The sequence below is a fragment of the Carcharodon carcharias genome, chromosome 9 (assembly GCF_017639515.1).
Source record: "Carcharodon carcharias isolate sCarCar2 chromosome 9, sCarCar2.pri, whole genome shotgun sequence".
NCBI lineage: Eukaryota > Metazoa > Chordata > Chondrichthyes > Lamniformes > Lamnidae > Carcharodon > Carcharodon carcharias.
This window is the reverse complement of record NC_054475.1, coordinates 39,821,651-39,836,521: the sequence shown is the minus strand read 5'-3', so window position 1 is coordinate 39,836,521 and position 14,871 is coordinate 39,821,651. Positions and strand designations below refer to the sequence as shown.

Here is a 14,871-nt window from a genome sequence, read left to right as displayed (position 1 = left end):
AATCCAATAAAAAGGGGAAAGTCTGTGGCCATCCTTGCCTTGGTTGAGGATTGAGGAATTTTCACTATCTTAGCCTTGGTTGGCCTCAGGAAAAGATATGATCTATGATCACAGTCATAGGCACACATGATAAGAGGGTGACTACAAGTAAATAGCAATACTGCAGCTTTGTTCTCATTAAATAGAGAGAATAAGTCAATTAGGCACATGCATATTCCAAAGACAAACAGACAGTTGCTTCATTGCTTCCTAAGTGGAGTTGCTGACAGTGAACATTTCACCATTGTTGTGCGAATGTCTTTGTAAAGCTTAAGAAAATAAAATGTGCTTTGGCCTTTCACCATCTAAGACGTGGTCATGAATGGGTTTGAAAGACCCGAAAATAATATGTATTAGGATAAGAATTTTTGGCAAATACTTAGCCAGACCCTCTGGTATTCCAGTACAAATTTGAAAGCTTTATTGACCTTGGAGACCAAGTCAAAAATAGGAACAATCATACATAGACACACACAACACGATTTTCTTTTGTCCTGATAAGATATTTGTTTATATAAATTTAATGCGTACCTATGGGTTATCTGAGATCCCCTCAGACTAGACATGGTGTCTTCCAGGTTCTGCCGAAGGTCTACAATATTCTGAACAGTTCGTTTTCTCTGTGTCTCTGGATCTTTTAATCAAAAGAAAAATGAAATGATTGTATGAATTTATTCACTTGCAACCTTGCTTTTATACACTGTTCTGCAATTGGTCAAGATTAACCACATATTATCATTTATTTCTAGCTAATGTATAAAAGAAAGCAAATAAGATATTTCATTGAGGTATCTGTGGAAAACCCAACAGAGCCTTTCAAAAATTGGACATAAGCTGACCAAATTTCCTCTCCCAATGTCTGAAAAAAACTTGTAACCAGCTAGTATTAAAAGTCAAGATTGAATGCAACAGAATGAAGCAGTGATATGATAAACAGCAACTCAAAATGAGTTCCATTTTAAATGAGTATTGTTAATGCTGACATATTAGATTCAAAATAGTAAATATTTTGGAAATTCCAGTAAATTTTAGCAACAAACACAAAGGAAAACTGAAGATTACAGGCTTTCTGGTTTATTCACTATGTATTTAAATTAAGGAGTGGTTCATGATTCTGCTTTATAATATTCACACTAAGAAACACGCTATAAATGTGGGAGTAAATCAGGCTAGTAGCCAAAGGTGGCAAGGTCTTCACTCCAGGCCAGATGGTTGGGAAGCTTGAAGCCAAAGGCTGCCACATTTGATTTAAAGTTTGTAAGGTTCCTTTAAATTTTTGTCCTTGGTTTACAGCTGACCTGAATTAGGGGCTGTGCCTGATTTATCCCAATTTTGTTGATTTGGTTTAATTGTTTTCATTTAAAAGATTATCAATTTAGTTGTGTCAGTTGAATGATATTGGGTTGTTACCAATCTGATCTCTGGCTGGAACACAGCATGAAGCTCAAGGGAGGAAAATCTGACACCACTTTACCCCACTTAAATTCCACCCCCCACTCAGTGCTGCAGTTACATGAAAGCCCACCACCACATGATCCCTGGAGCTGGTTGTGCAATGTACAATGCAATCAAATGTTGAGGACCGATGGTGGAGCATCATCAAAAAAATAATTTTTGCACATATTATACAATTAAATCACGATACATTATGCTGCATGGATAAAGACAAAATATCTTGAGACAAATCAGTTTAATTTTCCTATTTTTCAAAATAAAAGGAGACTACTTATCAAGGCGATCTAAATATAAGGAATGTATGAAGTTCCAAGCACAGATTTAAAAGTAATAATAAGAAATTATGAATAAGAGCAATATGTGTTGTCTACTTAGTTGATCTTGTGAAAGTTTGTTTGAATAACAATAGCTGACGAGGTTTCTGGCGGTAATGTATTTGAAAGATTAGAGAGTGTGAGAGCTGAATGAATTTATACAACTGATGCTGAATAATCTCTGGATTTACGATCGCATCTATACTAACAGAGATATGGCTTCCCAGGAGATTCAGTAGCTCCTTCAAGGCAATAAACTCAATGATGTCCTCTACTGTATTTTAAGCAAAATCAAAGAAAAGGATGAGATTGTCCAAAGTATATTGACTAAAATTCACTATTAATGAGGCAGGTGTTCCCTATTTAATAATCTAAAAATACCTAATAAGTTTTAATTTTTGATAAACAGCACTACAAATGCCATTGGTTTTAGCTGCTATTTGAGAAGTATTTTGTACACAGTAAATGAGGAACAGACAAGTGATGTATTCAATATTCGGGTTTACTATCTCAACTAAAAATATTTGAAATAAGCGCCTTCAGTCAATTTTACTCTAATTTAGAGATTATCAGGATATGACATTGGACATTTCTCAGGCATCACTGATGTTCAGTTTATATGCTAACTGTTGTAATATGCCTTTAAGGGATAGCCAGCATGCCATCACTTTAAGGGAAGTGTGTCATGTGATCTAGCCTGCATTTCACTTCAGCCTGGAGCAGAACACACACACACAGCTCTGTAACTCTGATGTCCTCAAGCTTTCTGTCCATGTACATATGTTAACAAGTGCTTAGAATTAATAAATGAACCCACAATGTGCTTGCACAATCCCTTATGAGTGAAAGGTGCCTTTATATCATTATAACATACACAACACTAACATGACAACTTTTTTCAATATTTGTCATTTTTTACCTTTATACTTTTGTCTAAATGAGAGGATTCATATTAAAGGGAAAATTAATCCATTCATTTAGGCATTCATTAAGCAGTCCGAAGATTAGAGCAATAGTAGGATATAGATACTTTCTCTACTGATTATAAGTGGCTTAAACGTGACTCCAGCAGGGCACCTACAACTAAATCAGTCTGAAATTTTTCATTCCAATTTGATCTATGGAGTGGACCTATTAATTCAGTGATAATTCCTGTTGAATTGTTGGCATCTTTCTGCTGGGAGCACAACGTGGATTTTCCAGTTTGTATGTCAGACCAGGCACAATGTGGGTACAATGGGCTGGAGGAGGGTGACCTAGTGAAACCACCTCAACATAGGTAATGCCACTATTTGGAAGTTCACTATTAGCTGACTGGGAAATTCAGTGCTACCTGTTTTTTTTTCCTTTAATATCTCATGCACTTCAACTACAATTCAAACAGATGTGCTCAATCATCAACACCCATATTTTTGGCAGCTTCTGTGAATGTGCAGTTGGAGAAGATGCAGCAGTGAAGGATTTCTCATATTTGAAGATATTTGACAGTAAAGGCACAGGGCACCACCCACATGCAGATGAACAATATGGAATGTTTGAGAAGAGCAACCCTGTATTTAAATACAGGGCAAAGCATTCAAAACATTGAGCAGCAAATAAGGAAATTTACAGACCTCACTAGGTTAGCCAATGTAGACCACCTACCATTACATGGCTGCAGGGAGTGGGAGAGATGGGAAAGGTACAAAGTGTATAATCATGTTGCTATGGCCATCATGATATGAAGGCAGGCTCAACAGATCCGTTGGTCTTTTCCTGTCCATCAATTTTGTATGTTTGGACCACATTACATTAATTATCTCTCTAAAAAATGCACGGCACGATATGGTAATCTTGCAATTCGGCATTTGTGTTATGTCGTCTCACTTGCTGGGAGAGCAAATGTTTGGGCACAGTGGTTGATTTTCCACCCATAATGGATAAAAACATAATGGAAGTGTGGGCATAATTAGCTCATACGTGCTGCTCCTGGGTGAGGCTTCACACTGGGAGGGCAGAGGCAGGAAATGATCATTAAAAGTTCCCCATATTGCAGGTGTCAATCTACTTAAAACAGGTGCTGGATGTTTGATCCATTTGCTCATGTTGGTTCCTATTCTTTCAAGTGAGGAGTGCTTGGTAGCTGTTTGCTGGCCCAAGGATTTCACTGTTCATTTCCTGGTGTCCTTGTGTTTCACAATTACAGCCATTCATGCCTCATTAAAGCTACATCCTACACGCCATCTGTGGATATTAGGCGAATGAACTGTTATTGATCACTGCCAAACAGTACTTATAGAAATTCTATTGGCCAACCTTCTCTATCTGCTAGTTCTCTATCCTCCTTTAACAGAGGGGCGGTACCAAAGGACTGGGGAATTATAAATGCTGCACCCTTACTCCAAAAAGAGGAGGATAAATCTGTCAACTATAGGCCAGTCAGCTTAAGGTTGGTGGTGGGCAAGTTTTTTAGGAACAATAATCGAGAAGAAAATTAAAGAGTACTTGGACAAATCCGGATTTAATAAAGGCTTTGTTAAAGGCAAATCATGTTTGACAAACTTGATTGATCTTTCGATGAGATGACAGAAATGTTACATGAGGACAGTGCAGTTGATATTATCAATGAGGATTTTCAAAAGGCATTTGATAAAATACTACATATTAGGCTCATTAGCAAAACTGAAGTCCAGTACTGGATTTTAAGGGGAGCTGTGTTCACCACACCACCCTCCCTGCCAACTAAAAGGTTGTTCAGGAGCGCTTACAGCAAAAGCCGCTGTCCCATAGCCATTTTTATACTTTATGGGGCATTAATTGACTCATGGCAAGGCTTCTGCCCCCACTTGGGGCACAGGTCCCTCCTTAGAAAGCTTCCAGCCACTTTGATTCCAGGTTTGAGCAGTGGCCACTGCTAGGACTATAACCTGTCCCCGAAGAAGTGGAGGTTATGGAGACAGGACTGAAGACAAATCCAGGTATTGACAGAGCCTGGCTGGCAGGCCTCAGCTCGATGGCTGAGGGGTGGGGTTTGAGAGGCCAGGGGGTTGGGGAGGAGGGTTAAAGGATTATGACCTTGGGCACAGGGGGTCCCAAAGGACTACCCTTTGCATGACACCAGCCTGCCCAGTAAAAGCTGCCGAGTTACCCGTTTGGCATGGGTCTCCCCCTGCCACGGGTAAATTAGTTGGCCTCTTAGGGGCTTCAATATGTCCAAGGGAGAGTGGGCTGCCTAATGCCTCCACCATTGCACACCATAAAATGGGAGTTGGGTTGGGGGCAGGCAGGAAGGTGGTGGGTAGGTTACATGTTGTACTTTATGAGCCCCCCGACTTCAAACATGCTGGTGGGGGGGGCGTAAAATCCAGCCCCATGGGATAAAAGGGGCACTAAGGGATACAAAACCTGATGAGGGATAGAAAATAGAGTTTTGCTGAAATGGCTGCTTTTTGGGCTGGACAAAGGCACAGTGTTGTCTCCAGGGTTGCGTACTAAAACTACTGCAGTTTTAGATGTACATCGATGGCTTGGACCTGGTGATACAGCATACAATTTTGAAATGAGCAGGCAACATGAAACTTGGGATCTGTAATAATCAGTGTGGAAGGAAATAATAGGCTTCAAGAGTTAATAGACAAAAATGGTGGTGGGGGGTGGAGTCACATGAAATTTAATGCAGAAAAGTGAGGTGATAAATTTTGGTAGAAACCATGAGGAGACCCATAACAAGCTAAACGGTAACATTTTAAAGCGGGGTGTAAAAAAAGAGACCTATGGTTGAATGTTTGTTCGGAGGTTTGGGATCCTAATGTCAGCTGCACTGCCAATTCCTGATATGATTTTTGACCAAGCTGGCCAATAAGTTGTCAGGGAGCGCATTTGCTGTCCAATTAAGAATAGCAGGCGGGATGCCAAGGCAAATGGAGGCCCTCTAACCTGAAAAGTCCCCCTGTCAGAGGTGGGAGATGCTGATGAATGGGAGAAGAGATGGAGGTTCCCTTTAAAGACTTTTAAAAAGATGAAATTACAACTGGCCACAAGCTACCAGGCCATTTCCTCAAAGGGGAACCAAGAAGTGACCACCTTGCACTCTCAGCCATGGGGGCGGGGTATGGGGAAGGTTAAAAGTAGTAGATAGAACACAGGTCACTGGTTGGCTAGTGGGAGGAAACTTCCATCTTGAACCATGTTTTGGCCTCAGCAGGGGGCCGGGGAAAATTCCAGTCATCATCAGCAGACTGGCCTTCATAGGCCATTAATGATGCCTAATTGGCAACCTGTCACAAACTCCAAAATGGCCTGGAGGTGGAAACATGCCCTTGATGTGTGACAGGAAATTTCAGGCCCTTCCACCTCTATGGCCATTTAAAAGTTTGGGTCCGAGTATTTGTGCACAAATCTTTGAAGGTAGCAAAGCAAGTTAACAAGTTAGTTAATAAGCACATGGCATCCTGAACTTTGCAATGGAGACATAGAGTATAAAAGCCAGGAAATCATACTTAACCTGTACAGAATGATTGTTTGGCCTAGCTAGTGTCTAATTCTGGGCATCGCACTTTGGGAAGGATGTGAAAGTTTTGGCATGGTACGGCTGGAGAGATTTACGAGAATCGTTCCAGGGATGAGGGATTACAGTTACTTAGATAGACTGGAGAAGCTAATATTTTTCTCTTTAGAGCAGAAAAGGCCAAGAAGAGATTTGATGGGGGTGTTTAAAATCATGCAGGGTTAGAGAGAATAAATAAAGAGAATCTGCATGTATTTAAGGCTGATGGGTCAATAGCCGAGGGAACAGTTTCAAGGAAAGAACAAAGGCAACATGAGGAAAACCATGTTAAGCAAAGGATTTGAAATGCACGGCCTGATAAGAGTGGTGGATACTTTCAAAATTGAGTTCTATAAAATTAGGAGAAAAATTTTATATGGTGGAAAAATATGTAATTATACTAACTGGACAGCTTTTCGAAAGAGCCCGTTTCAGTAGGCCAAATGGCCACCTTCTGTACTGTACTGTTCTATGATTCTGGAAAAGAGGATCAGAAAAAGCTTTCAGTGCATATTGGCCTAGGTATCAAAATGATTACAACCTGCTGGAAACAACCTCGCTCTACAAACAGCCACTGTAATGGAAGAAATGAAGAGGAAAGGAACCTAACTCAACCAGTGACAGTGGAGGAACCCACCCATTAGCCACTTTACATGAATTTGTGCGCATGCAGCAGGTGACAGGAATGCTTGGTGTTTACTCTTTGCCATCTTTCATTGTCCAGGACAAAACACATTGATATAGCAGCAGTAGAGAGCAGTAATAAATCATAAGTATGCCTCTGCAGTTGTCAAAGGTCATAGCTGCATTCTCCTTTTGTGATATTTCCACAAGCTTACAGTGAAGTAATGTGAAATTGTAAGGCAACATAGTTAAATGAAGCAATTAAATGTGAGCACAATAAACTCAGCAATATTTTGGAAACCAGCAAATACCTTCCTCACCTGGTCCAAGAATCTGGTCACTGGTAAAACAGTGTTCATTCTTTCTGCTACGTCCATCTATGCTGCTCTCGCACTATTCTTCAAGCTGCCCCCAGAGCTTACAAAAGGACCATCCATCTCTCTACTCTGTCCCACAGAAGTTCTCAGCCCTAGTTTGTTGGTTTGCAGAATGGGTGGGGAGGGGGGTGGGGGTGGAGATTGTCAAAATGTTTTCATTGTCCAATCCTGAAAAGAGCCAACTTCTTCATAATGATTTGTTCAGGGCAACTGAATCTCTTAAGCTACTTAAACAGACATTGAGTCAATCTTCAAAAGTGGACTAGACACATGCAAGCCAGACTAGCTAAAGGAAGCAGGTTCCCTATCCTGAAGAGTATTGATGAACCAGCTGAATTTTTCTGACAATCTGAAAGCTTTTATTATCACTGGGTTATACAGGATTCCTGCACACCAGCGTAAATGTCAGGGGCAAGCCCTCCTCCTTTGGTCGGCTCATCCCACTTTAATTTTTAAGCTGATGAGCCCTTAATCATTATGAAGTGAGGCTTCTACCACTTTTCAGGAGGAAGTCCTGCCTCATAGATCTGCACTGGGAGCAGTGGCTATTGCCAATATTGCAGAAGACCGGTAGGAAGAGCAACTGTGGAGGCCCCAAAACCCAGGTAAGTCCTGGTGAGGTGGTTGGGGGTTGGGGGGGGCGGATTTGGATAGGGCAGGCAGGAGGGCAAGCTGGGAGGTGGGGGTGGGGGCGGGGAGTGGATGGGAGGGTGGGTACAGCAAGGGAAAACTGTGGAATGGGAGGTTGTTAATTGGCACCAGAGACCTGGAAAAGAGACTCCCCACTTCCAATGGCCAACAGCCCGCAGGGAAAAACCTGCCCATTATATCTGAGCAGCAGCAGGATGAGGTCCTTAATCAGGCATTAACTGTCCTATAAAGAGCCTCAATTGGGCCACAGGTGGGCGGCCCATCTGCCACCTCCCCCGTCACTTATAAAGTTGCAGCGGGGCAGGGAGGCCAGCATTGTGTTGCCACAGAGCCATATTTTATGGGTCCTGCCTGCTTTCCTGCCCATGGGCAGCCTGGAACCCAGCCCATTGTTTCCAGTGCTAGCCCACAAATTATCAAATTTTATAATCTGCAGGCAGAATTTGGCTTTGTGATCTTTGTTGGTAATCAAGTACCATAACCATTACCCTACAAGGATCCCTGTAACCTGGTGGAATATCATTAGTCATTCAACCATTTTTAGCAGTACAGCCTCGGGGCAACTAGTAACCTGTTAAGAACTGCTGACACCAGATAAATCAGCTGATTGCTTCTAGGACTGTGCAGCAGGATTGCCTCAATAATATGCAAAGGAGCTGACCTTGGATCATTACACAAGTTTATTATATCTAGCTACAGTGTGCTTGCCTAAAGAGCAATGATCCAGATGTCCCACTATTGGGTCTTATTAGATCCTCCATATAATCTACTTTCTAATAAACTCTACTTACTTACTGCCTGAGGGAAGGCTCTGCAAAATTATTTCCAGAAACTCCATTGGTGCTTTCTTCAACCTGTTTTCCCTCAAATACTGCTCCCTGATGGGAGTACAGGATCAGTGAATTTACACTTAAATTGGCTGAAGGAAAGATCTTTATCTTTGAAAGGTGGGCAATAGATTAGAATCTCTGCTGAAGCGGCCTCTTATATCAGGCAATAGGCCTCTTAGGACCATGAGTATAATTTTAAAGAACACATAAGTTGTGTGTACCGTGTAGTTTACCCATAAGTCCTGGTGCAAGTGGCTGAACCAGCGGTCCTTAAGGGGACCCTGAGGCTTCCTTTATCTCCATAAAAGTACTGTGGCACACCATTGACCCAGGTTGGCCATCTGCCTTTTCACTTTGTACCCCATAACCCTCCAGGACCCTTTGCAGAGTGTCACGGTGTCTGAACCCAAAGTAAGCAAGCTGCATAGGATGTCTATTTGGGACATGCTGTTCACTGGGAGTATGGGAAAATGAGGCCTGCATATGGCTCTGCCTCCCACCAGGACAACTGGACAACCAAACAGCTACAGCTTAAATTTATATAGTACCGTTAACAAAGTAAATATCCCAAGATGCTTTAGTGGAGCACAATCAGATAAAAATTGACAACAAGCCAAAGAAGGAGAAATTAGTATAATCTTAAAAGTAGCAGAGGTGGAAAAGTTTAGGAGGGATTTCCAGAGCTTGGGGCCTCAAATGCTGAAGGCAATACCACCAATGGTGGGGTGAAGAAGTCAGGAAGAAGTCAGGAATATACAAAGGTAAGAACTGGAGGCGTTGAGAGATCTTGGAGGACTTAAAGCTGAAGAAGATTCCAAAGGTAGAGAGGGGTGAGTATAATGAAGAGATTTGAAAACAAGGATGAAAATTTAAATTCAATGTATTAGTGGTACAGAAGCCAATGTAGGTCAGTGAACACAGGGGTGATGGGTGCAAGTTAGGTCATGGGCAGTAGTCTAGCTCTCATACTAAGACAAGCATAATGCATAACCATTATTTAGCTGAAATTGAATAGAGCACCCTAAGTTCGGCTGGTTTGGCAGTCGTTGCAAAATGTAAGAAATCTTGGGCTGAATTTTGCCCTTGATGGGCGGGCGGGCCTGACCGACTCGGTGGTGGGTGGGCAGCTGATCGCTGCTGCCGAAATGGGCCACGCCGCCATTTTGCGTGGGCGGGCCAATTACAGCCCGCCCAGTGGATTTGCGACTCCCGTGTACAATGGGAAAATCGAATCGGCAGCAGGCATGTTCAGACCGCCAGTTCCAATGGGAACTGGCAGTCTGTATAAAGAGTGGCCATTCAGCCTCTTTGAGGCAGTTCACCATGGCCACTCATAGGGCAGGACATGATTTGAGGGTAGAGAGGAGGAGGGGGGCAGGCTGCAGGGTAGGCCAGTGGGGGGCTACTGTGCTCCTCGGTTCTCCAATGCCTGCCTTGCTGTCCTCCTCCAAGAGGTGTCCAACTGTTGGGATATTTTGTATCCAGAGGATGGGAAGAGGAAGTCCCCCCACATCACCAGGTAGGCGTGGCAGGAGTTGGCGGTGGCTGTAAGTGCCCATGATGATGTGCGGCACACCGGTACACAGTACCGCAAGCGCTTCAATGATTTGCTGTGCTCTGGAAGGGTGAGTACCATGTCAGCTTTGGCCATTTGAACCAGCAGGTAGTCTTAGCCTTTGAGGCCCCCACCACGTCTTAGTGTCGTTAATGCATTGGGCATTTGGTGCACGCTGAGTGGGCAAACAGATAGTGACCACGCTTACATCAGCCTTAGTGGTTGAGGAGAAGATGGATTCGCCCCGTTGGTGTTTGTCGTATTTGAGTAGTCTGGAGGCAACCTGCAAGGGAGGCAGCGAGACACATACTCAGAACTCCAACACATGTCATATTGATGGTGATGAGATGGTAGAAGGGGAGCCGAAGTGTCATGGCCAAGAGCCATCTGGTGGCTTCAGCGTCGCACCTAGTTGCACCTCCTTGCCAAGGGCGCTAAGACCATTGTGTTATTCAAAGTGATGGATGCCGAATGTGTCCAAGGTGTCCGTTGGGGGAGGGGGTTGGGTCAAGCCATACTATCCTCTGGGGACTGATCACCAACAGTGTGGACAGGAGCCGCTGGAGGCCTCAAATAGGCCACTGTGGTTGGGGTGCGCGTGCAGAGTACATGAGCAATCAGCCCCAATAAATGCTCTTCTCTGTTCTGCAGGCAAAAACTGAGCACAATATGAGGGAGCGCCAGCGGTCTGGTGCTGGGCATGCACCTCACCACCTATGAGGAGCAGGCCATGGAGCTGGGGAGGAGGCAGGCGGTAGGTGGCGGTGAGGCTGGGGTCCAGCGGCCAGGTATTTGAGGCCCACAGTCCCATCCACTCTGTCTCCCCACCATCCAAAGCACTGATGGTTGCTGCAATCGTTAATGTTGCAACACTGCTCGTTCACAGACTGATACAATCAGATATGTGGGTCATACACAAAGATCCCTTGGCCCCTTGAGGATGCGCATCTCTAGCACCTTCCAAAGTTGCCTTACCCCATTTGTGACCACTATCCCCATGGCCAAACATGCCATGGCATCGCTCAATGTTCAATGTTTTCTGATGAAATATCTGCAAAAAGCTGTTACTTTAACAAGTAAAATCAGGGAACCAATGTCCAGCTGGATCTTGCCATCTGGGTTGAGCTGAGATTTCAACTCATGTTAGAGCATTGAAAGGTCACAGCCCCCAAAGCAATCATACTACCTGAGCTCAAGGGATTGACTTCCGATAATATCAAAGTAAAATATATTGAAGCTCTCCATTCTTTATTTGCAATACTTCATTATATTTTGTGCTTTTTGTTCTAACTGCTTGATATGTTTAATTTCTGGCACTGCAATGCTGAAAAAGTATTATGATTACATTGTAAGAATTATAGCCTTGGTTTTAATTAATTCTTACATTTCATTGTCAGCATGTAAGAAAGTGCATTTGAAAGCTCTTAATTCAGGATAATTCATCCTTTTCCCCAGTTATTTGGGTCAATTACTTTTAGTGAAATAAGTTACAACTTTGGAATTCTCAGCAAGGTCTTTTAAGGAAGGTGTTAACATGAAGAATCTGTTTTTTTTCTCCCACGTCTAGTAATGAATGAGGCAGTCAAAGCATGTGCTTATGTCTGTTCCCTGGAGCAGGTCACTAGCCTGTCACCAGGCGCCATAGCTTGAGGAGTGCCACTCCATATCAAGCATGGCTGACCAAAAGATTCTCCCACTCTTGCTGCCTGCCATAGGTGCATCAGAAGGATTTACAATTTGATAATCAGCCTGTTTGGCCATGTTATGCGTGTCATGAACGCACCTTCCATGACCAGCAAGTCCTGAAGTGGGACTTGAGCCACAGCTTCTGGCCTAGTGAGCCACAAGACCACCTAACATGAAGGATAGAACAAAAATATTAATTTTAAAATTTGTGACTGTAATTTAAAATCAGACAAAACATATGGAAAATATTACTAATGATCACAATTGAACAATCAAGGTCAAGTATAGCCAAATCAATATTGTCCTTTTCGTGACGTGCGGGGATGTATTAGAATGTGCTAATGTATTAGAAAATTATTCACCTTGTGATCCAGAAATATTATACATCCTGTTTTTTTTTCAAACAAGCTTTGTGTATTATCTGCTTTCTCAAGAGGAAATCTTGATGCAGAATGAGGCCATATAAATAGCATGAGTGCATAATTCTAGCTATTTGAGGTGATTTTGCAGAGTACTTCAACTGTACAAGCTCATCATGAGTTGAAAATAAGCCTGTTATTCTCACATTGTGAAAACAATTTCATTCCTCTTATTTTCACTCTGGAGTATTTCAGAATCTTACAATTTTGTTGTGAACATTGCTTGCATTCATGAATAATAATTTGCTAACAATAGCAATCATTGTAAGTATTTACACTAAAAGAGTAGAAATGGCATATCTAACTCAAAGTCATTTTTTTCTCAAAATACTTTGTATTCCTACATCTTAAATTGATCTCATGTGCAGGCCAACGTGAACTCAATTTGATAGTTGCCTAATGTTAGAATTATCCATTAAGCTTAAACTGAATCAGAAACATGTTCCTCGTATTGTCAGCTGCATGTGGTTTTCCAGCTGCAAGCAGAGTACAGCCAAAAATTCTGCTCAATTTTACACGCGAGATCATTTCTGGATTTTTGCCTCAATCGATTATAAAATGTTGTAATGGGTCAGTTGATGTTTTTGCATTATGGTTGTTTCAGTTCAACACTGTGATTTATTTAAGTGAGTAACATTACTGTGGACATTAAGTATAGAATGGATAATGAGAATGTAGCCTCCGAGGTCAAATATACATTCACTTTTACTTGTAGAAATCCATAGAACGTTTCCATTAGAAACGCAAAGCTACAAATCAGCCTTGTTTCTCAATAGAGGTGCTTATGTGAAAATATGAATTCAAACATTTGCAGTCTTTTACATTTCAATAGCTACCATCTGGTGCAATGACATTCTAGAACTGTGAGAATAAATCTGCGCACTCACAGCTAACAGCAGTTGTAAACTAAGAACTTTCTAATAATGGGGAGAAGATTTCCTCCACACAATAAGTGCAATGGAATTATAAGCACATTCTTTATGAATGGGTGTTACATAATACATGGGAGAAGTCTTCCCTCATTTGTCGGTATGTCATAGTCACTTTTAGAGTCACAGAGTCAATATGGAACAGGAGGCCATTTGGCTTATCGAGTGCAGGCTGATTCCCCACAGGCAATCCAGTCAATCCCACTTCCCCACTTGATCCCTGTAGTCCTACAACTTTACTTCCTTCAAGTGCCCATCGAATTTTCTTTTGAAATCATTCATTGTTTCAGTTTCCACCATCCTCATGGCAGCAAGTTCCAAGTGATTACTACTCACTGCGAAAAAATGTTCTTCCTCACACTCTCCCCTGCATCTCTTGCCCAAAACCTTAAATCTGTGTTCCTTAGTCCTTGTACCATCATCTACTGGAAATCGTTTTTCTCTGTTTGTCTTATCTAAACCTGTCATAATCTTGCCCACCTCTGCAAATCTCCCCTCAATCTGCTTTGCTCCAAAGAGAACGACACCAGCCTTTCCTACCTAACTTTGTAACAAAAACTACCCCCTTCTCTGAACCCTCTCAAGAACCTCCATATCTTTCCTAAAGTGTGGTGACCAGAATTGGACACAAAAATCTAATTGGGGCCTAACGAGGATTTTATAAAAAGCTCAGCAGAACTTCCCTACTTTTGCACTCAATGCCTTCATTCTTGAAGCCCAGAATCCCATATGTTTTGGTAACGACTCTCTCTACATGTCCTGCCATCTTCAGACATCGGTGCACATGCATCCCCAGATCCCTCTGTTCCCACCATTCTTTAGAATTGTGCCATAAAGTCTACATTGCCTCTCCCTATCCCTTCTGCCAAAATGCATCACTTCATACTTAGCTGTATTGAATTCCATCTGTCACTTGTCTGCCCATCCTGTAAGCCTAGCTATGTCCTGTTATAGGGGGGTTCATATCATATGTTTTTTTATTTTACTCAAAGAATTTCCATCTAAACAAAAAGCAAACATGACTATTATTCCACGTCAGACCATTTCTGAAAAGTAGGAATCTGCCTGAAAGATGCTTTGCATGGAAAGTTTGACAAAGAAAGACATGTGTTTATATATCTTTCACAACCTTAGGACCTCCCAAAGCACTTTAGGAAATTAGTATTTATTTGAGAAAATCCTTTCCTTTTTGAAAGACTTTATCTCAATGCCTTCCATGGAATGTAGAGATTTGCTTGAAGCACAAGAGGAAATGTATCATTTTAATGTAATTTAAGTATACAAAACTCAAAGTTTGAAGACCAAATTGATGGTTCAAAAAAAAAGTACTCTCCTCATCCATAAAGGACAATAGTCAGCATTCAACTCTTTGGGCTGGAGTTTATGCACCCTGCCAGCAGGTTTGAAGGTTGGTGTGAGGGGGTAGGGGTGCTCATAAAATCCAGTGCGCAGCTTTCTGCCGCCTAC

The 14,871-nt window shown here is 42.2% G+C and overlaps 1 protein-coding gene across 4 annotated transcripts in view; it reads right to left on the bottom strand.

Annotated features, from left to right (window-relative positions):
• The window catches only part of LOC121282181 (neuron navigator 1-like), a 589,054-nt gene that overhangs the window by 408,069 nt on the left and 166,114 nt on the right, over window positions 1-14,871 (bottom strand). For all 4 annotated transcript variants that reach the window (XM_041195735.1, XM_041195734.1, XM_041195736.1 and 1 more), the window contains one exon: window positions 571-673. In XM_041195735.1, coding sequence (XP_041051669.1) covers window positions 571-673 — 103 coding nt within the window. The remainder of the gene's footprint in view (window positions 1-570; window positions 674-14,871) is intronic.